This window comes from Equus quagga, chromosome 13 (assembly GCF_021613505.1).
Source record: "Equus quagga isolate Etosha38 chromosome 13, UCLA_HA_Equagga_1.0, whole genome shotgun sequence".
NCBI classification, from domain to species: domain Eukaryota; kingdom Metazoa; phylum Chordata; class Mammalia; order Perissodactyla; family Equidae; genus Equus; species Equus quagga.
Window position 1 is genome coordinate 39,549,798 of NC_060279.1, and position 21,207 is coordinate 39,571,004.

Genomic DNA, 21,207 nt, shown 5'->3' on the forward strand with positions numbered 1-21,207 from the left:
TCGGGTGTTTTCCTATCTGGACCCCCTCACTAAACCTTGGGTTAGCACTACAATCAAGTGGGTTCTTTGCCCCCCACCTCCTCTCTTCCTGTGGCCTTGCCCTCCTCCTGGGCATCCTTGCCCCTGCTTTGTGCGATGCCAAATTCATCAGCATCTGGACCCTTCATCTCGCTGGTAAACACCTCACCTGGAATCTTACTTGGGTCCCAAATCAATGAGATTAAATCTCCCTGGACAGCATTAGGTATGTTTTTATGGTTAGTTTATTTACTTTTATATTTTTACAGCTCCTGCAATTTAATTAAAAAATGACTTACAGGCTGCAAAACTGGCCTCCACTGCTAATTAGATTCCATGGATCTGTCCTGAAAGGTATAAATTATTAAAAAAAAGAAAAATTATGATTACTAAATGTACTGCTATGATAAATTACCCAAGCTCTTTGATGGAGAGAGAAGGGTGGGGTGGGGGGGAGGATATTTGTCTTCTTCTCAGTTCTATTTTTTTCCAGGCCCTGGCCTTGTGCAGGGCTGTTTGGGCTGGGGTTCCCTCTGCACACTATCTACAGTGGGCCCTCCTTCCCACAGCTGGACCTGAGCTGGGCCCTCCTATCCCCAGCTGCACCGTCTGCCCCCCTTCCAAGGGTGTCACATGGGCTGATGAGATAATGTATGTGAAAGCCTTTGTCAACTGCAAGGCACAATTGAATGCCAATGATTACTGTTGTTATTATTCTTATCATACTCCAGGGAAACCCTGTTGCCCGCCCCCCCAGACCTACTCAGCAGGACAGCCGGGGAAACTCTTGTGAGGCTAGACTGCCCCTCCCAAGTGGGCGGAGGTTCCTGGCGCAAATCTGTCTCCAGGGCTTGGAAGAGCGCGCGTTATTGCTACCCTCGGACTCCCCCCCCAACCCCAGTAATGGCTTTCCCAGTTCTTCCTGGCTTCAGGGGCCTTCCTCCGGAAGGAAATCTCCTCAGTTCCAGTGAAAGTTCTCGAACTGCTGAAATCGTCGCCGCCTTGGGCCTCTCCTCACGCCCACTCCCCCAGCCCCCTCCTCTCCAAGTGCCCGCAGTGGAGCCAGGCTGCCCCGGAAGGATCTGACCGGCAATTTCCTAGAATTGTCTTACTGGAGCTCCTCAGTCATTCAGCTCGCCGCCCCCCCTTCCCCACCTCATCTCCTACAGTCTCCCCTCCCCAAAGCCCCAGTCTCTTTAGATATCCCAGCCCCCACCCTGATCTAACTTCTTAGGCCCCACAGATCTCTTTAGCATATCCACTCTCTTCTAGACAGCCCCTCCCAGGCTGTCTACTACCCCTGGGAGGAGGAATTGGGGCATGGGAGTCAACATGGCCACCAGGGCCCACCAGGAAGTTGAGTATGCTGTGGTTACCAGGGCAACCATCCTTCTCTTCTTCCCCAGCTGAGGAGGGTGAGGACTTGACCGTATAAGCTCCCTTTCCCAATAAATCAAATCTGACTGAGGCCAAAAAGGGTGGGCAGGGAGCAGAGAACATCAAGAAGAGTCCCTGGACAAGAGGGAGAACAATTTATCCTTTCTTCACTGCCAGACCACCACTTGTGTATCAGGAGCACTGCCCTGAAGACAGACCTCCAAGTTCCCCATAGCCCACCCCTACCTCCGGTCCCACTGGGTGGGGACTGCAGAAAGAGGCTTGGGGAGGTCGGAGGAGGGGCCTGTCTGCACTTGATGGATGGTACTGAAGAAATGTCTGGCACTTTCTTTCCCCATGAGGGAGGTGAAGCTGCAGCCACCTCTCCCCCGCATTCGCATTCCTGCCTGCCTGCTCAGGAAGGGGGTGGGGTGGGTGGCTGGAGCAGGGAAAGGAGGGCCCTTAACCCAGCTGAGAGTCATTTCGCAAACTATCACTCACATTTGTCTACACTGGCATGGGAATGGAGGGGCAGATGGACAATCCCAAAATCTCAACTGTGGTAAAATGTTCCCACCCCCATTCCTCCTTCTTGGCTCCCAGGCCTCATGGAGCAGGAGACGCCAAGGACACTCCATTCGGTCCAGACTCAGTATGTTCCTGCTGTATGCCAGGCACTGGGTACTATAGCAGTTCTCGAAGTGTGGTCCACAGACCCTGGGAGTCCCCAGGACCCTTTCAGGAGATGGATAAAGTCAAAACAATTTTCATAATCCTACAAGTAGACTGTTTGCCTTATTGACTGTACTGATATTTGCACTGATGGTTTGAAAGCAATGGGGGTAAAACTGCTGGTGTCTTAGCATAAATCAAGGCAGTAGCACCAAACTAGTCATTGTATTCATAACCACACATTGGCAGCAAAAGAAAGCCAGTTTCTCTTAAGAATGTCCTTAATAAAGCAAGAAAAAATATTAACATGTGATGGGTTTATTACAGTTATTTTAAATGAGTTAATAAGGACTTGTTTTAATTTCTAATGTAGTATATATCAATAGATGTAACCCACATAAACAAAAGCTCTTTGGGGCCCTCAATAATTCTTAAGGGTGTAGACAGGTCCTTAGACCACAAGGCGAACTGCAGCCTTTTCAGATACTGCATTCCCAGATTGAGAAAGAAGTTTTATTTGAAGTAGAGGGTGGAGAACATGGCTGTGTTTTCTGGCAACCCTCGCTCCCTCCAAAAGAGACACTGTCACTGGAATAAAGATTTTAATGGTCTCTGCTCACAGGAGAAGCAAGGCATACAGGCCCGCAGCCCCTCCGTGCTGCCCCTTTCTCCCCAGTGCACTGTGTCCAATGTTGGGTGGTGGGGGACAGGAAAGTGTCTGTGGCCCATGTGGGCTAGACCCAGGTGTGGACTCCCTCCATCCCCTGGATTCACCTATAGTCCCTTTTCCTATTCCCCAAAGGTGGCTCTTCCCTCTCCCCATAAAAGTCACAGTGTAGCAAGGTTGAGGGAGGAGGGCACAGGGAGGGGAGGAGGGGCCAGGAATCCACACCCCAACCTGAGTCAGGGTGGAGAGGGGGTGTGGGTGCCTACGTGTGCGCCACTAGGCATGACTGTGTGCTTGGTCCAGTCCTGTGAGCTCCACGGTCTCCCCCATACCAGTTCTCTTTCAGAGGTAATATCTGTGTCTCCACCGGGGTTAGCATACCGGAGCTGTTCAAACCACTTCTCCAATCCTTTGGCAATGGCAGGGCTGCTGTGGCAGAGGCTGAGGCCTGCCACCTCTCTGTCGCCTCTGACACAGGAAGGGAGGTGTGGAAGGCCAGGAAAGGAGGCAGGTCAGCCTCGGGTGCTGCTCCCCCACTCCCCCAAGAGCCAGTAGGTCCGAACTTTGCCTTTGCCCTGGAGGGAAAAGGAAGAGAAGCATGGGGTGGGAGGGGCACGCCCACTTTCCCACCTGATGGGAGTGGGGCTGGCTGCTTGAGAAGGGGCCTGGGAGGGTTACTGGCTCTGGGACCCAAGGGGTGGTGAGAGCAGGGGCTTCCTTCTCTACCTTCATTTCTACATCCCCTCGAAGCTCCAGCTCGAAACCACCAAACTCCTCCAGGACAGCCTTGGTCTCAGAAGACAAGTGGATCTTCAGGGCTGGGTAGGGTAAGAGAGAAGAAGATGAGGGATGCAAGAGATAGGAGCAGGAGAAATCAGGGACTGTGGGAGTGGAAATTTGCTCCCCTCCTTCCTTTTGGCCCAGGAAGCCTCCTAATTCAGAGCCCTCCCCCATCCCCCACGTGATGTCTGACCATACATACCGGCCCCTCCCTTAGAACTCTAGAGCTGTGATGTCCATCACAGTAGTCAAGAGCCACATGAGGCTATTTAAATTAATTAAAACTAAATACAGTTAAAAATTCAATGCCCCAGTTCACGACCACATTTGAAGTGATCACTAGCCCCCTGTGACAGAGGCTGCCATATTGGACAGCACGCATTACAGAACATTTCCATTACTGCAGAAAGTTCTATCGCACAGGACCCTAGAGCGTCACCAGGCTCGGACAGTAGAGTGCACTGGTTAGGAGCCAGACTTTGGATCTTGCTCTGCCTAGTATGAGTCTCAGTGTGGACACTTGCTTGGGGAAGTAATATAAACTCTCTGTGCCTCATTTTTCTAGTCTATAAGATGCTCATAGCAACAGTACCCATCTCAAAGCCTTGTGTGAGAATTACATTTAACATTCATAAAGTATTTAAACAGACTCTGGCACTCAGGAAGCACTATAAGTGGCTGCTATCACTCTTATTTAACTCAACACTTTCATTTCATGACGGAGGGGCTGAGGCCTAGGAGAGGCAGTCTGCCCAAGACGTTGAGGTCAGACCCAGGCCTCCTGATTCCTGACCAGGTGTATCCCACACCCCTTCGACCTCCCTCTGAACCTGCCCCTACCACTCCTGGGGACACTCACAGTGTCCAGGGAATATCTACTGAATCAGCCCCCCTCTGGGCTCCCAAGCAGCCCTTTTCCCACCAAGAGGCTTAGGTAGGGTTCGCATGGACTCCCCAGCAAACTGTGGGTCTGGGTCATCACCTCTCTACAGGGCTTGGTACTCAGTAGGCGCTAGATAAATGTTTGCTGAATTGAATTGTGTTGAATACAGCAGGAGGATAAAAGATCAACAGGAAGAACGACCAAGGGAAGAGGTGGGAGGAGGCATTGATTAGGGACTGACTGTGTGCCAGGGGTTGTGCCAGGTTTTTTACAACTCTGAGACAGGCATCATTTTACACATAAACAAACAGCTGAGGCTCAGAAAAGCTGAGTGACAGTTACATGCTGGTCATGTTATATGGCTTTCTCACATAACTCTTCTGAGGTAGATATTTTCTTCTCATTTTACAGATGAGGACAGCCGAGGCTCAAGGAAGTGTAGCCAACAGACACATTGTGTCAGTTGTGGAGCTGAGATTCACACCCAAGTGGGCTGCTGGGAAGCCCTCTTTACCACACCCAAGAGGGAGCAGAGGGGCCCTAAAGGTGGGATTCCTGCTGGGAACTGTTGAACATTGACCTGGAAAGACTTCTCAATCATTTGGCAAGAAGGGGCCACAGGGTTCTGAGTCTCTGATTAGATTCAAGGTGATGGGCCCAGACTGAACCCTTGAGAAGGGAGACTAGGAGGAGAGCTAGGAGCCGGAACAGGGACTGGACAGGTACAAGCTGCCTGGAGGGCCTTCCTGGGCTACAGCTACCTGCCCTCCCCATCTGTCTAGGGGGGCCACATACCTTCCCCGTTAGACTCCATTCTTGAGGCCGTGTTGACCGTGTCCCCAAAGAGACAGTAACGGGGCATCTTCAGCCCTACCACACCAGCACACACGGGCCCTGCAGAGGGTGGAAGCCCATCAGCGTGGGGATAGACGTGGTGTTAAGGGTGGTAGGTGGGAGGAACGGTGGCCACAGGGCGGGGCTCCAGGAGAGGCAGGAGGTGGGATTTGTGGCCGGTGGGAACACAAGAATGTGTGTTGGGTTGGGGAGGGGCTGAACCTGGGGACAAGTCTCCACCCCGCAGCTCCAGCCTTTAGGAGCCCCCTCCACGAGCCTCAGGCGGCCTCACCTGTGTGGATGCCGATGCGCAGGCGCAGCTGCTCGTGGGGCCGGTGGCGGATGCGGAAGGAGCGCACGGCGTCCAGCAGCGCCAGGGCCATGCGGGCCACCTCGCGGGCGTGCAGCCGCCCATTCCGCACCGGGAGCCCCGACACCACCATGTAGGCATCGCCGATGGTCTCCACCTGTGAGGACGGCGAGAGAGTGGAGGACAGGAAGGCTGGAACTTTCTCTTCCCTGTGCCGCCCCCAAAGCAGGCGCACTGTCATTCTGTCCCCCAATCCGCCACCCACTGTCTTTGCTCATCCCCTACACCCCGCGCGGTTTCCCTGCTTGTTCCTGGGTCTCCCTGTGACACTGTCTTTGCCCATGTCCCTTGGTCTCCTCTCTTAATACTCTATGTCATTCTGCCCCTCACCTTTCTCTGACCCTGCCCATGTCCCTCTGTCTGTCCCTTCCTATCCCTACTCCCACCCTCACCTTGTACACATCAAAGTTGTCTATGACGGCATCAAAGCAAGTGTACAGGTCATTGAGCAGTGTCACCACCTGGAAGGGAAGAGAAGCCAAGAAGGGTGGGGAGTAAGGGACCCACCTGGGCTTGGATGTGGAAAGCGGAACCAGAGGCAGGCCTGTAAGATGGAGATGTTCAGGGACACACACCTGCCTGCTCTGACGCCTGTGGCTGCACCCTGACTCACCTGCATGGGCGTGCTCTCTGCTGACAGGGCTGTGAAACCCACAATGTCACTGAAGTAGATAGTAACGCTGTCAAAGGCTTCGGCCTGGACCGTCTCCCCACGCTTCAGCTGCTCAGCCACTGAGCTGAGGGGTCAGGGACAGGTGTGGGATCAGAGGGTGAGGTGGGTGGGGACAGGGGCAACAGGGGGTCACCAGACACGGGCACTCACTGAGGCAGGATCTGGTACAGCAGGGCTTCGGCCTTGCGCTTCTCCTCCAGGTAGGCCTGAGTCCGCTCCTCCACCAGCTCCTCCAGGTTGTTGGCATACTGCTCCATGCGGGACAGCAGGTTGTCCAGGATGTTGCTGCTGTGCTCCCTGGGGCAGGGGATGGCGGCAGGCGGGGGTGGTGAGAGAGGAGCAGCCCGCCCTACCCTGAATGCCCACCCCAGGCACTTGCCCTATCAAGGCTTCATGTCGGCCCATCTTCAACTACTGCGGGGTCCCTGGAGAGGGTCAGGGTTGGGAGGCAGGGGAAAAGGGTCAGAGGAAAGTTCAATTCATCTCTGAGACTCCAGGGTTGAGTATGAAGCTTCATACTTCAACTGGCTGTTTTGTTCCTCTTTGCTGAACACAGTGAGTTAGAAGGAGGTTGAGGAGGCGAAAGGGACAGGGATCAATTGAGAACAGAGTGAGGGCACACAGGCTGGCAGAGGGTGTGTCTGGAGGAACTGGGCCCCAGTGGGGACCCTGAGAAAGGGAGATCAAAGGGCTGCAGTGGGAGCTCCTTCAGAGGGCATAGATGCTGTAGGGGAGAAGGTGGGAGGCCAGGGGTGGGTGGCTCATTTACTCTGCACATCACTGACGACTCAGGGCTGGTCCCAGGGCTGAGTAAGAAGGCTGTGGAGTGGTGAAGTTGGTGGAGGAGAGGGGTATGAGGGGCAGGACTGGGGACAGCTGGGTGATACAGTATTCCTGGGGGGGCTGTGAGGCTCTGGTGGGCTGAAGTAGGCTATGTAAGTGGGCTATGAGTGGGCTCCCTCTGCCACTGCAGGGATAAGACTTAAGTGTGGGGTATATGGTGGCAGGGGAAGTGGGGGATCCACAAATAACGCCAGTGACCTGTTAAACTTGCGCAGCATCAAGCGGATCTGCTGGAAGGGCGGCCGCTCCTGCGGGTCCTCTGCCCAGCACCTCTGCATCAGCTGCCCCAGTTCCTCCAGGTGACTCTGCAGGGCCAGGGAGGGCCGGAAGGGGGGCTGCTCACCCCGAGTCACACGCTCGATGATCTCTGTAAAGTGGGGGGAGAGGGGCTGTGGGGTGGAGCCAACCATGGGCCTGTTTAGAGGCGGGGTCGGGAGGTACAGGACCAGGGCACGAGGCAGGGGAGCCCCGCAGGGAACTGGGCCAGTCATGCATCAGGGTCACTGGCAGCAATAGAGCAAAGGATGGTGGCTGAGCATTCCAGAAGGAAGGTGTGATGGTGTTTCCAGGGGTCCCTCTCTCTGGGGCCAGGGCTAGTTAAATGTGGCAGGGCTAGGGGACAGCATGGTCCTCTCACCTTTGGGGCTGAGGTCCAAACCTTCCACATGGAAGACACCACTCCTCAGGGCAATCTCCTGAAGGATGATCCCAAAGCTGTACACGTCACCAGCCTGGGAGCCCCGGGCAGGGGGCGAGGCCATTCTCAGGAGCTCAGGGGCAGTCCACAACTTTTCTGTGGGTCAGAGGTCAGAAGTCACAGGATGAAGGGCCGCAAAGCCAAGGGGTGAGGGGAAACAAGGTCCTAAAGGATGTGGCTGGGACTGATATGGAGACATCACACTGAGTGCTAGAGCTAAAAGAGGCCTTGAGACCCCTTGGTCTGGCACTGCTTCCTACTGATGGATGAATTGAGCTGGGAGTCAGGAGGGTCCAAGCCCATCAGAGGCCAGGCATCAGTCTCCCGACTGGGCTGTGCTGGGGGTGGTGTTAGGGGTCAGAGTCAGGCCTGGGCTCACTGGCATAGAGGGTGTGTCCTTGCTCAGTCTCCAGGTCCCTGAAGCTCTCCAGCCCGTAGTCGGTGATCTTGAGCACAAAGCGCCCGTCTACCACGCAGTTGGATGACTTGAGGTTCCCATGGGAGCAAATGGCCCCATTGTGTAGGAACAGCATACCCTGGGAAATTTGGGGAGGCAGGGGTCTTGGCTCTGGGTGGGACCTACAACCAAGGCGGAAGGAGAAGCATACCTGGCCCTCTCCCACCCCCACCCACCCCATCCAGTGGGCTTTTCTGGGCCTACCTTGACGATGTCATTGGTGAGAGAGTACCGGAACATCCAGTCCAGGGTGATGCTCTCATTCTCCAGAATGTCCTGCTGGGGCAGTGAGAGTCAGACCTGTACCCTGCAGACTCCCCCAGGAGGACGAGTGCAGGGGTCCCACTGATAGAAACCGCACAGCAGGACAAAGCTCTGGATTTACTCTAGTGCCACTGCCCTCCCCGCACTCCCATTTTACAGATGGGGTAAAGAAAGGTCAGAAAGAGGGGGAGGCTTTCCTGGGGTCATATGGCCGGCGAGGGGCGGAGCCAGGGCTAGACCCCGGTTTCCTCATACTCCCCTGTCCCCTCACCTGCAGGCTCCCCCGGGGACAGTACTCTGTGAGGATACAGATGTTGGGGGGGTCGGTGCAGGCACCCACAAACCTGGTCAGGTGTTCATTCTGCACATCCCGCATCTGCAGGTGGGAGCCAGCATCAGGAGCCTGACAGAGCCGTCACTCCTCACCAAGTTGCCCCCCACCCTCAGGGACCCCTCACTCTTCCTAACTCCCTGCAGACATTCTAGGACCTTCCCTGGTGATTCCCACCCATGTTCTTAGCCCACCTTCCCCAGAATCTGCTCCCTCCTCCCTCTGCCTCCTAAGCCCTCCACTGCCAGGGCATCAACTATGGCCCCTCAAGGACTTCCTCCATGATCTCTGCTAGTCCCTTCCCGCATCTGTGATCCCCTACTCCCATTCACAATTTGCAAGGGCCCAGCCCACGGCTACTGTCCCTGCTGTTTCCTAGGATACCCTGAGGTCCCTCCATAACCAGTTCTGTTGGCCAACATCCCTGTGTCCCCCTGGGACCCTCCCCCAGGCCACTGCCTCCTCCCCCACATTACATGCTTCAGTTCAAACAGGACTTTTCGTGTCAGCTCAATGCGTTTACGGTTCAGGCGTTTCACAGCCACGAGGTTGCCCTGGGCAAGGAATGGAGACTGTCACTGTAAGGAAATGGCCCAATGCCCTGGCAACTCCAGCTGCTCCTGACAGCCAACCGCTGCCCCTGCGACCCTCCCTATTTTCATCAGAGCAGAGCTCTGCCCCAGTCCTGAGGACAAGCATCTTTTCCCAGGCCCACCTTATAATACGCTGTCTTGGCAAAGACTTGAAACTGGCCTTCTGTGGTTAGCAGGGAGCCGTAATTGGAGCCTCTCTGAAGGGATGGAGAGCAGGAGGGGTGGTCAGCCCAGGGGGGCCCCCCATGGACCCAGATCTCCATCCTGTTTCTTGAGCTCTGATCTTCATCCCCCTACCTTATCCTTATGTCACTCTGCTTCTCATTCCACATCATGAAATCCTATCCTTATTTACATTTTTTTAAATGATCTTTCACAAAAATACTATTTTTGACCTTTGTAAGAGCCCTGTGAGGGAGCCTCTATAGACGCAATCATCTGAGCGAGTCTCAGAGATCTACCAAGGTCACACAGCAAGTGAAGGCAGAGCTGGGACTAGAACCCTGCTCTCCCCCCTGCCCATTAGGTACTGCCCCCCACCATGCCCAGCTCTCCTCCATTCCCCCCAACAACAGTGTACTCACCCCGCTCAAGGTCAGCCGGCTGCCTGCGCTCCGGAGGTGCCTCTCAAGGCTACTGGGCTGCACATCCTCCCAGCGCACCCGCCACAGCTCTGAGGCCAGTTCCTTTTCCAGCTGCATCTTCCTGGGGCGTGAAACCTGTATCTGAGCCCATGTCTGAGCCTGGACTCCGGATGGGGGTGCTCTGCTCCACAGCCCCTTCTCAGAGCCCTGGGACCACTGCTTGTGTTAAGAGACAGCCCTACTGCTTTGCTAAGAGGCTGATGGGGAATTGCATCCTCTGGGCTGAGAGTCAGGAGGCTTGGGTGAAATTCTGCCTCATTGGGGACCTTGGGGTGGCCACTTCATTTCTCTGAGTCTCATGTCCCAAATGTCCTCATTTGGAAATTGGAGACCTTTCAAAGCATTGTTATAAGAATGAAAAGAAATATTGTTGTGGAAGTGCACATAGTATGTACTCAACCAGCACCGATTTTCTCCCTCCCTCCTTGCTTCTCTCTGTTGGCAACTTCTCCTGCACTTTCCTTTCAGCCTCCCACCGGAAGGCAGGAACAGGCTCCTTTATCTCTTTCCTCCGTTCCTGGTTCCACCTGGTACACACAGGGCTCACCATCCATGCTCAACTAAAATGGGCCCAATCCCAAAGGGTTTGAACTGCTGCTATCCATCCGGTCTGCTCCAGTAGGAAGGGAGGGTAAAGGGGCCTACAGGCTACAAGCCACGCCCCTGTGATGTCACTCCCCCAACTGCTCGGCTCCGTCTGGGATCCCCCACACCCTCCCTGTCCACTCCTGTCCTTGTTCCCTCCTCCTTCTCTCTTCCCTGTGTCTCAAAGCTTTTTAGTCTCTTTTCTCCCCCATCTCCCTCAGCCTTCCCCTGCTGTGCCTTCACCCCTTACTCCTTCCCTCTGGGTCCCTGCCATCTCCTCTGCTGCTAGTTCTCCTGGTCTCCCAACCTCACTCACTGCCGTCATCCCGAGGCTCACCTGTATATGAAAAAGGAGACGATCAGAATGCTGAGCAGGGAGAGGCTGCCCACCAAAGCCAGCACTACCAGGGTGGAAAAGTGGTCTGTAGGAGAGAGTCCAAGTTGCAGCAATAGAGATTTTGGTTAGACAGCAGGAGGAAGAAACTTCTAATAGTCAATCAGTCAACTAGGATGATGGACGAAGGGAAGAAAAAGGCGGGAGGAGTTTCTCCAGAAAACTCTCAGTGTGGGAGAGGAGCCCCTCTCTGACTCCCTGAGGTGGGGAGGATGCAGCGTCTCCAGAATGGAGGCCTGGATGGCAAGGGGCAGTCACCTTGGTTGCAGGCTGGGTCCTCATTGTCAAAGCCGCATTTGGGGATGTCGGAAGGCGGATACCCCAGGGGCCAGTTCAGGTTGCGCCCTGACATGGCCACAAGCTCTTGGGAAGTCCCATTGTAGTTCAGAACAACCTATGGAAGAGCAGAAGTGGTGGGCGGGAAAGGCCTGGGGTGAGGCCTCCTGTCCAGTGGGGCAGTCCTGCCTCTCACCTACCGCATCGTAGCTTCCAGGGCCTGTATCTGGGCTGTCAGCTATTCACAAGCCCCTCTGTGAGTGGCTACAGAAAGCCGTCATACCTATGCCCATGTTATCAGAGTGGAAACACTTGGAAACTACTCAAGGGCTTTATAAAGGAAGCTCCATACAGAACCCTAGCCCTACACTCAGGGAGTTTATAATCTTGGGCTGAAGCACATAGAAAACAGGAAAAGGCAGTGTTCTCAGTCCCCATTCCCAAGCCTAAGCCATGTACCCCTCCTCCCGGAAGCCTTGCCTGGATGATCTGCTCCTTGGTGCCTGTGGCCTCAATCCCTTCCTGTTCCTGATGTGGTTATAGAGCTGTACGATATGCATTCATCTTGGCCCTGAGTCGGCCTGTCTCTGCTGGGCTGGGGTCCTACCTACCTTAGGAGACATGGGACTTCCTGAGGGTAGGGCTATGCTCCCTCCTAAGACATGGGGCTCCCCAAGGGTCATGCCTGTGAGTCCTTGTAATTCTGGTTGCTCCCCCAGACTGGAGCTGTGTCTCTTTTATCTAGGGCTCTCTGTAAGTGACCAAGCATGGTTGTGTGACTACAGAGTAGACAGATGCCCTGGCAGGGCCATGGGGGGAGGTAGGAGGGCAAGATGTCATTCCCAGTTGGCACTGTCTTCGAAGGGCACAACCTTACCCTGAAGGCCCCAGTCTCAGGATCCATATCCCAGAGGGAGAAGTCGGTCTCCCGATCTCCATTGCTGTCCATTTTCAAGTATCCTGTCACACCTGGGGGCACGGAGGAAGACGGCTGTGTTTTGAGAGACTGGAAGTTCAGGGACCCCCCCACCTCATCTCCATCCTGGGTCTTCTCTGCCTTGCCCTCCAAACATATACATACGGAATAATAATAAAGGGACTGATGTTTCAGCAGCAGTAATGATTGGGGCTGGGCACTTAGGAGGTCTTTTTGATGGAACTAGGGAGATAGACGTGGAAGGAGGACCTAAGGGAAGCTGTGGATGTTCCTTACAGAGGAGAGGAAGAGCTTGGCGTGGGCAAGCAACTACCTTTGCTGCGGGGCTAGAGGTTTCTCATGGCCTCCTGCTTGGGGCACCCCAAGGCAGCCCATTCCTGCCACCTCCAGGCCCTGACCTTGGAAACTTCGGTTCCACATCCGCTGAGTGATGCCCTCCCCATCGGTGACAGTTCCCCCATGAGCCAGAGTCTCTGTCACTGCCTGGACATAGAGCAGGAGCCCATCGTGGAAGGATGCTGGGATGGTGTTCACCTGCAGGGGCAAGCAGAGCTTGGCTGGGTGGGATGTATGAAGGGCATAGCGCGGGGCGCTGTGGGGGAGGAAATGGGAGGTACTGGGAGCTTGGAGATCATGGGAGAAAACAACACAGGACAGAGAGATTTTACTACTTATAAGATGCCTCTGCATATACCACCCCTTCTGAATCCTGCTAGGCAGCTAGGACGGGATGTATCATCCTCACTTAACTGGTGAGGATGTGAGTTTCAGAGGTTGAACAACTTGTCAATATCCTTCTCCATCATCAATAGAGATATAGGAATGATGGGAAGGGAAAGAAGAGGAGACCTGGGAATACTGGGCTGGCTGAGAGAACAGGTGGAAACTGGCAGAGGCCCATGGGGTGGGGGCTGGAGGTCCACACTGGAGGGTCCCAGGACCCCCTCTTACCAGGCCATCCTCCAGGGTGAAGTTGAACTGCTCATGGACCAAGTGTTTTAGCTTCTGCAGGAACTCCAAGTACTCAGGATTATCCGGCTCTTTATATGTAATGATTTTGGCAGCCTGAGGAAGGGGTCAGTGGAGAGGGGAGAGCTGGGAGCTGACCCCTGTCCTCCCAGTACCCTGGGGTCCATCTCCCAGAGCTGCATCTTTGCTTAGTTCAGGTCAAACTGGACCCTATGTCCTGTGTGAGGTGCTGCCTGCTCCAAATCAAGGGATCAATGGGATGGCTTCTCCAAGTCCTGTTAGTCTGCAGGACTGGAACTCCTCCCACTTCAAGCCCATTCTCTCATCTTTTTAGCTTCTTGGCTCTGAAGTCCCCTGGCCCTCTATACACCCCTCATCCCAGCCTCCTGCCCTCCGTCACCTAACTTTCTATGAGCATCAAGAACCTCTTTTCCGGAATCCTTTCGGACACTGAGGGACCAGTGCCCAGAAACTATGTGCCACCAGCTCAGAGTCCCACAGCCTGGGCTTCCAACCTGGACACTCACCTGAAAGGCCTGATGGGCACTGACATCATGGCCATCCCCTCTCTCCCAGGGCCTGCGCGGAGCAAGGCCATGTGCACCTTGCAGACTTTGCCCAAAGAGGTCCAGGTGGAAGAAAACGTAGTTCTCCCCACTCAGGCCAGCTTCCAGGGCCAGGAGCATCAGGGTTCTGAAGGTGTCTGGGGAGCTGCAGATGTAGATAACTGGGAAGGAAGGGGGAGAGGTCAGAGAGAGAGAAGCCTAGACTCTGAGGGAGTGAGAAGATGGGACTCATTGGGTAGGGCAGCTGGGGCTTCCAGAGGCTGCAGTTGGAGACCCTGTGGTAGCTAAGTGTAACTCAGACTTCCTCTAGTCTGCGGCTGGAGAAAGACGAAGTGTGGGAGGAGGAGGAGGAAGAAGCAGAGTTTGGGAGAGGGGTAATAGCGGAGCTGAAGGTGGGCAAGGTGGGTCAAGAAAGGAGGAAAGGGAGGGGAGGGGCCAGCTGGAGAGGGGACTGGAGGAAGAGAGGGCCGCGTGGGAGCAATGGGAGGAGAAGATGGAGGAGGGGAGAAGGCTGTTGGGAAGCGACAGAAAATGAAGGAGAAAAATAGGGATGAGAACTAAGCCAGGGACCTACTAAGTGTCAGGGTGGTAGCAGACGTTTTCTCCCTCCTGTTAACTCTGGAGGAACCGGTGGGAAGGAAGTGGGGGAGTAGGGGAGGTGAGAGGAGAGGAGAGCATAGGAACGAGAAGAGAGAGAGGATGTTGAGAAGGAGAGGGAAGTGAAAACTCCGAGGTAGAAAGGGCCGAGGAGGCTGAGACAGGAATGACGAGCCTCGAGGCGAAAGAAGACTGGCCCAGAGAAGACCGCCCGGAGCCTTTGACCGTTTAGAGAGAAGGCCCCGGGGCAAAGCGGCGGGACCCGGGTGCCGGCCTCTCACCTCGGCCTTTTCGCCCCACGGTCCGCAGCAGCATGGTGTAGTGGTCGTGGTCGCCCTCGGCGAACTCCAGGTGGTCCACCGTGATGTTGAGGCGGTCGCGGACCCGCATGTACAGCCCCTCCACTACGAAGAAGCAGGGCTGGTCGTTGCCGGGCTGGTAGGCATAGAGCACGAGCGCCTGGCGCTCCCAGCCCAGCCGTCGGTGCAGCGCCGCCACGAAGTCGCCCAGCTTGGCGTGGCTGGGCCCCGTGCGGGTGGTCAGCGCGTATTCGTCCTTGGCCCCGAAGCCCAGCGCCGGGGCGCCGGCGGTCAGCAGGGGCACCCGCCAGTGCGCCGTGAAGCGCCCCACCGGGGCAGCGGCGTACACGCAGCCGGGGCCCAGGAACACCGCGGGGTTGTGCTCCCACTTGAGGTCCACGGCGGCCAGGGGCGCGGCGGTGTCGGAGCAGACGCCCAGCGCGTTCTCGCTGCTGCCCAGCACCGTGCGGACCGTCCAGCCGGGCAGCAAGTCGGGCCGCGCCTTCACCCCGGCCAGGGCCAGCTCCACCGCCGGCCCCACGCGCGCCCACGACCACGGGTACGAGGTGTTGGTCAGGGGCAGCACCACGGCCACCGTCAGGTTGCCCGCGCGGCTGCCTGGGAGCAGCAGCAGCGGCAGCAGGAGCAGGAACAGGCGCAGGCGGGCGCCGGCGGGGCGCCCAGGGCACTGCATGGCCTCAGCGGGCACAGCGGCGGGCGAGCGCTCCCACCATGGCCTCCTCGGTCCCCTCCGGCTCAGCGGCCCGTCCCGGGCACCGGGCGCGCCCGTGTGGGAGGGAAGGAGCAGCGGGGAGGGGGCGCTCACCCCAGGGCAAGCTGGCTCTCTAGCCGCGAAGGTCAGGGCCAGGAGCGCAAGGGGCGCGCGGCGGGCGGGCGTACCCCAGGCAGGACTCGCGACGGAGGGGTGCACGAAGGGCGCTGAGGAGCAGGTGGGCGCCAGAAGGAGAGCGCAGGAGCCGGGAGGACCCTAGCTTGAGTGACAGCGTGTGTGTGTGTGTGTGTGTGTTAGAAGGAGAGAGAAAAAGCTCCAGCGAGCACTCCAGGGAGAAGGATGGGAGAGGGCTCGAGGGGGGAAAAGGGGAGTGTGAGTGTTTGTATGCGTGCGTGAGCGCCTGCCCCAGGGAGTGTGCCAGAAGGGGCGTCCGGCCGGCCCAAGTCTCCGGTTGTCCGCGGGGGACTGGGAAGGACCTGAGCCAAGCTCCGAACCCTCCCTCCTGGCCGCTTCCCCTCCCCGACTTGGTGACAGAGGAGCCAATCCTGGATCTTTAACTCCTTCCTCCCCGCACTTAAATTGAGGGCATTCCCGCCCACCCCCCCCGCCTTAGACCCTCTTCCCGCTTCTCGGCGCCCCGTCTTCCGCCTCAGAGAAGCGGCACCCGCAGAAGGGGATCCCTCGCGGGGATGGGAAGGAGGGCTGAATAGAGAGGTGTGTGGGAACATCCAGGGGCCTCTTGCGCCCCACCTTGTCCCTCCCCTCCTACCTAGTTCCGTCTGGGGAAGAAAAATGTGCTGGTTTGGGATCCTGGCAGGAAGAAGTGTGAGTATGTGGATGTGTCTATCTGAGGGTGGTGCGGGAGGGTGATGGTTTCTAAAAAAAGACGTTAATTTAGGTGAGCCCAGGGTCCCCGAGACCAGTCCACCTAGGATCCCTCCCTCCCCACTCCAGCTTCCAGATTGAGCGGATTAGCAGAGAAAAATGACCAGGTGTAAGTGCGGAATTAACTCTTTAGTTCCAAATGGTTGTAGGAAGGGGAAGAAGAGCGTGTAGGTGGCTGGAGGGGGAAAGAGGAGCGACCTCAGGGCCGCTCCTGGACTGTGATTGCGTGTTTGTTTTGTGTTGAGGAGGATTGTTAAAATGGGGTTGGTGGTAGCGGTGGGAGATGGTGCTGGAAATGACCAGCGGAGGCGTAAATTGGGGAGAGGGTTTTGGAGCCCTTGACGGCTGGGCCGCTGCTCCGGACCGCTGTGGAGTCAGTCTGCCCTCTAATGGTCACCAAGAGTCATTGACAGTATCGCGCCGCCAACTTCTCCAACCCTGCGCGTAGGCAGAACCGAAGATCAGCAAACTTCTTCCGTTCAGCAAACAGTTCCAGAAGACCTAGAATGCACTAAGCACCGGCTGGATACTGAGGGCGTAAAGATGAAAATATATGTATAGCCCGTAGCTTTGAGGAGCTCAATTTGGGACAAATAGTCATAATGTAACATGGTTAAGCACTACAACAGAGAGAGAGACAAATTGCTCAGAGGCCCAGATGAAGACTATTCTGCCTGCATTGGGACCATGAAAATCTCCACAGAGAAATAATTCAACAAACATAGAAGGGTGAGAAAGGTATTCTGTGCAGAGAGAGAAGAATACTGAAGTATGTTTCCTATATATGAAATTTTAGGAGAATTTGGAATGTTCTTATGGTCTAGAGCAAACGGTAGCCCATGGACCGACTTCAGACGGCAGGTATGCTTTGTTGGGCCTTCAGTCTCCCTATATATATTTGATTTAATTGCCCATACGTAAAAATCAGCAGATGGCACATGAATATTTGGATTTCTGACATGGCTTGAAAATATTGGAGAGCAGGTAATATAGGTCCTGCTTCTCTCCATGTACAATCAGCTGGAACCAAGTGTCCCTTACCTCCTTGAGATGAGTCCTGTTCTCCGCAGTTCCTATCCACCCTGTTCACTCACTTGCATTACTGGCTGCAGTAGTTTTCAGCTCTCATCTAGGATGTAAGGTGTGTGTATGTAAGTATGACTGAGGAGGAGAGGCAAGAAAGGGCAGCAGAGAGCCCTTTTGTGTGACAGGCGTAATGTCTTTGTCCTGTAAGGGGAGCTCCAGAGGCTGTAGATGTAGATAGGAGATTGGAGACTTTTTAAAAGGCAGTTTTATTGAGGTATAATTGATATACCATAAACTTTACTATTTAATGTATACAATTTGATGAGTTTGCATATATGCTTATACCCGTGAAATCATCACCACAATATCAAGGTAATAAACATATCCATCACCTCCAGAAGTTTCCTTGTGTCCTTTTCTGTGTGTGTTGTGTGTGAGTGTGTGTACTAAGAACACGTAACATGACATCTGGGGGCTGGCCTGGTGGTGCAGCGGTTAAGTTCGCACATTCTGCTTCGGTGGCCCGAGGTTCGCTGGTTCGGATCTTGGGTTGGGACATGGCACCGCTTGGCAAGCCATGCTGTGGTAGGCGTCCCAACATATAAAGTGGAGGAAGATGGGCACAGATGTTAGCTCAGGGCCAGTCTTCCTCAGCAAAAAGAGGAGGATTGGCAGCAGATGTTAGCTCAGGACTAATCTTCCTCAAAAAACCCAAAAAACATGAGATCTATCCTCTTAACAAGTTTCTTAATGCATAATACCTATTGTTGACTATAGGGAGATGTTTTGTAAGTAGAATCATTTGGACTTCAGAAAGAAAGACAGTATACAAATAACTGAAGTCTAGGTGGCATTGACCCATTAGTTGAGGAACTGAAGAAGCAGATTGTGGGGGGTGATAAAAATTTTAGTTTATTGGGTTTGAGGTGCCTGTAGATGCCCAAGTGGAGGTGTCCAATAGGCCATTGGATTAGAGGAACTGGAGCTCAGGAGAAATGACTGGACTAGAAATTGAATTTAATAACTGAGCTCCCCTTTCAACAATGGTGGACTCAATAATTTGTCCAATCCCCAAGCTGAACAACTAAAAATGTTGGATGAAATACTTTTAAAAATCAAAGAAGTAGTAAGACAGTGAGGAATTATTGGTGTGGGAGCACGAAAGCACAGGAGAGCAGAGCGGCGACACAGCAGCAGGACTGCTTTTACCCTGGGCTCATTTGCTGACCTGGAGTTGGTGGCAGAAAATAGGCTGTGTGGGGTAAGTGAGACAAAACTGGAGTCCAAATGTCCCCAAAGGTGAGAGCCACCTTCCTGTTTCGGGTTAGGGTCCTGAAAGGCTGCACTCCTAGGGGAAACCTAGGGTTAGGGTAAATCAGAAGTAAACAACACGTCAGAACCCAACATGTTCAAAACCAAACCAAGAACCAATCGATGGGTTTAGCAGCCACTGACACTCAACTTAGGAGTGAGCAATGAATTGGAAGAAAAGATAAAAGAAATTACCCAGAATGAAGCATGGATAAAAAGGAATGAAAAACATAAAAGAGAGGGTTAGGGACATAGAGGGTACTGTGAGAAATTCTAACACACCTGTCTTTGGAGCCCAGAAAAGAGGGAAAAAAAGGAAAATAAAATAAAAGAGCAATATTTGAAGAGACAATGGCTGAGAAACTTTAAAAATGGATGAAATACATCAAGCCACAGATTCAAGAAGTTCAACAAACCTCAAGTAGGATTTAAAAAAAAAAAATCCATATCTGGACCCATCAGAGTGAAATCACATGAAATTAAATTGAAGTTGAAATCTTTAAAATAGAAAAAAGAGGACTGATTACCTTCAAAGGAGCAACCATTAGATTGACAGCTTTTTTTTTCACAGCAAAAATGGAAGACACAGACAGTAAAATCACATTGTAAATGTGGTAAAAGAGAATAACTTCCAGTCTAGGCTTCCGTACCCGGAGAAAATGTCCTCCAAAAACAAAGGTGAAGTAAAAATGTAGGCAGACAACCCGACATCAAGAAAGTTAGCCACCAGCAGAGAGGTGCTAATTCTGAAGCAGAAGGAATATTATTCTATATGAATGGTTAGAGATGAAGAAAGGAGTAAAGAGCATTAAAAACGGTAAATTGAAATGACTGTTAATTTAATTAATAAGCATTAAGGTCTTGTGAGATTGAAAACATATATAAAATTTAAATTCTGTACACATATACACCTATACCTACCCAAGAAAAAAGAATGCATCTGACCGCAAGACTCTCATACAAAAATGTTCACAACTGGGCAGCCTGGTGGCACAGCAGTTAAGCACAGACATTCTCCTTTGGTGGCCCACGGTTCGCCAGCTCGGATCCAGGGTTCGCACATGGCACAGCTCATCAAGCCGTGCTGCGGTAGGCGTCCAACATATAAAGTGGAGGAAGATGGGCACGGATGTTAGCTCAGGGCCAGTCTTCCTCAGCAAAAAGAGGAGGATTGGCAGCAGATGTTAGCTCAGGGCTAATCTGCCTCAAAATAAATAAACAAATAAATAAATAAAATAAAAATATATAGCAGATTTGTTCATAATGGTCCCAAACTGGAAACAACCCAAATGTGTTCTATGGGTCTCAGCCAGTTGGAGGTCCTGAAGTCATCAACAGGAGAATGGATAAACAAACTGTGGTATGTTTATGCAATAGAATGCTATTCATAAATAAAAAGGAGCAAATTTCTGATGAATGCAAGAACGTGGAAGAATATTGAAACGTGTCAAGCAAAAGAAGCTGGACAAAAAAGAGTACAGACAGTGTGAATCCATTTGTGTGAAGTTCAAGAACAGAGAAAACTAATGTATGATAGAAACGAGAATAGTGATTGCCTCTAGGGGCAGGGCAAAGGGATATGAGCGAATTTTCTGAGGTGATAAAAGTGTTCTTTATCTTAATCTGGGTACATGGACGAAATACATTATTCAAAATTAATGGAGCTGTAGACTTAAGATCTGTGGATTTTGCTGTAGTAAATTATGCGTCAATAAAATACTTAAAAGAATTACGCAACGACAATGGTATATAATTCTGGAGGGAGTGATGGTGGTAAATGGAATTAAATTATTTCTGCATTTTCACCAGGAGGGTAAAAGTATTACAAAAAATTAGATTTTGCTAAGTCAAGGATGCATGTTGTAATTTTTAGGATAACCCCTAGAAGAGTAGAAAAAGAGTGTATGACTTGCAATAACAGAGGCAGGGAAGGAATAATAAACATTAACGCTTAAGAAGGCAAGAAGGAGAAGAAAAGCGATTATAGGAGAAACAAAAAGCACATAGTAATATGATTGATTTAAATACAAATACAGTATACCTGTGTACATGGCTGGTGAGACCTCGTATAAGGGTGAAATGCACCAGGTACTGTGTGGAGTGAGGAGAGAAGAGAAATTGGAGGGGAATCGGGCAACAACGGGTGGGTCCTTCTCTTTTTGCCACTTCTTTTGTTCTCTTTTTCTGAGCTCTCTTTCTAAAGGCTGCCTCAGTTTCCCTTCTCAGTCTCTCACCATCAGTATTTTCCCCCTCTGATTCCACCAATATACTTCCTCCTTTTCTCAAATCTGCTCCTCCTGCCTCGAGCTTCCAGCCTTCTGTGAACTACACTCAGACGTGTAGTGTTTATTGCTGCCTAAAGTCCCTTCCTATTCCCCTATTTCACTTGATAGCAAAAACAGCTTCTAAAGGCTGTGTTTTTCACGGAGAAAAAAGTAAAAGGATGGCATTTACATTTACTGAAGAAATTTAAGTCACAAATACCGTTGTACGGAATAATGAGAAGGAGCAGAAAAGCACACTCCA

General features: G+C 53.0%; 1 protein-coding gene across 1 annotated transcript; it reads right to left on the minus strand.

Moving 5' to 3' along the window:
* Positions 1–2,558: 2,558 nt before the first annotated feature.
* Positions 2,559–16,050, minus strand: NPR1 (natriuretic peptide receptor 1). Its single transcript, XM_046682476.1, has 22 exons — positions 14,709–16,050; positions 13,792–13,991; positions 13,247–13,360; positions 12,694–12,829; positions 12,236–12,327; positions 11,341–11,476; positions 11,026–11,110; positions 10,044–10,164; positions 9,582–9,656; positions 9,343–9,420; positions 8,807–8,911; positions 8,476–8,547; positions 8,194–8,350; positions 7,755–7,910; positions 7,316–7,484; positions 6,425–6,571; positions 6,215–6,338; positions 5,994–6,062; positions 5,524–5,698; positions 5,193–5,291; positions 3,461–3,552; positions 2,559–3,309 (listed from the first exon to the last, which is right to left on the minus strand). Exons 1-22 carry the CDS (start codon positions 15,418–15,420, stop codon positions 3,247–3,249), a joined length of 3,177 nt encoding a protein of 1,058 aa, XP_046538432.1. The 5' UTR covers positions 15,421–16,050; the 3' UTR covers positions 2,559–3,246.
* Positions 16,051–21,207: the final 5,157 nt, after the last annotated feature.

Coding starts and splice junctions, on each gene's coding strand:
- NPR1 (XM_046682476.1), bottom strand. CDS start 15,420: ATGCAGTGCCCTGGGCGCCCCGCCGGCGCCCGCCTGCGCCTGTTCCTG. Junction 13,992..14,708: donor CGTGGGGCGAAAAGGCCGAG/GTGAGAGGCCGG, acceptor CTTCCTTCCCAG/TTATCTACATCTGCAGCTCC. Junction 3,553..5,192: donor AATGGAGTCTAACGGGGAAG/GTATGTGGCCCC, acceptor TACCCTACCCAG/CCCTGAAGATCCACTTGTCT.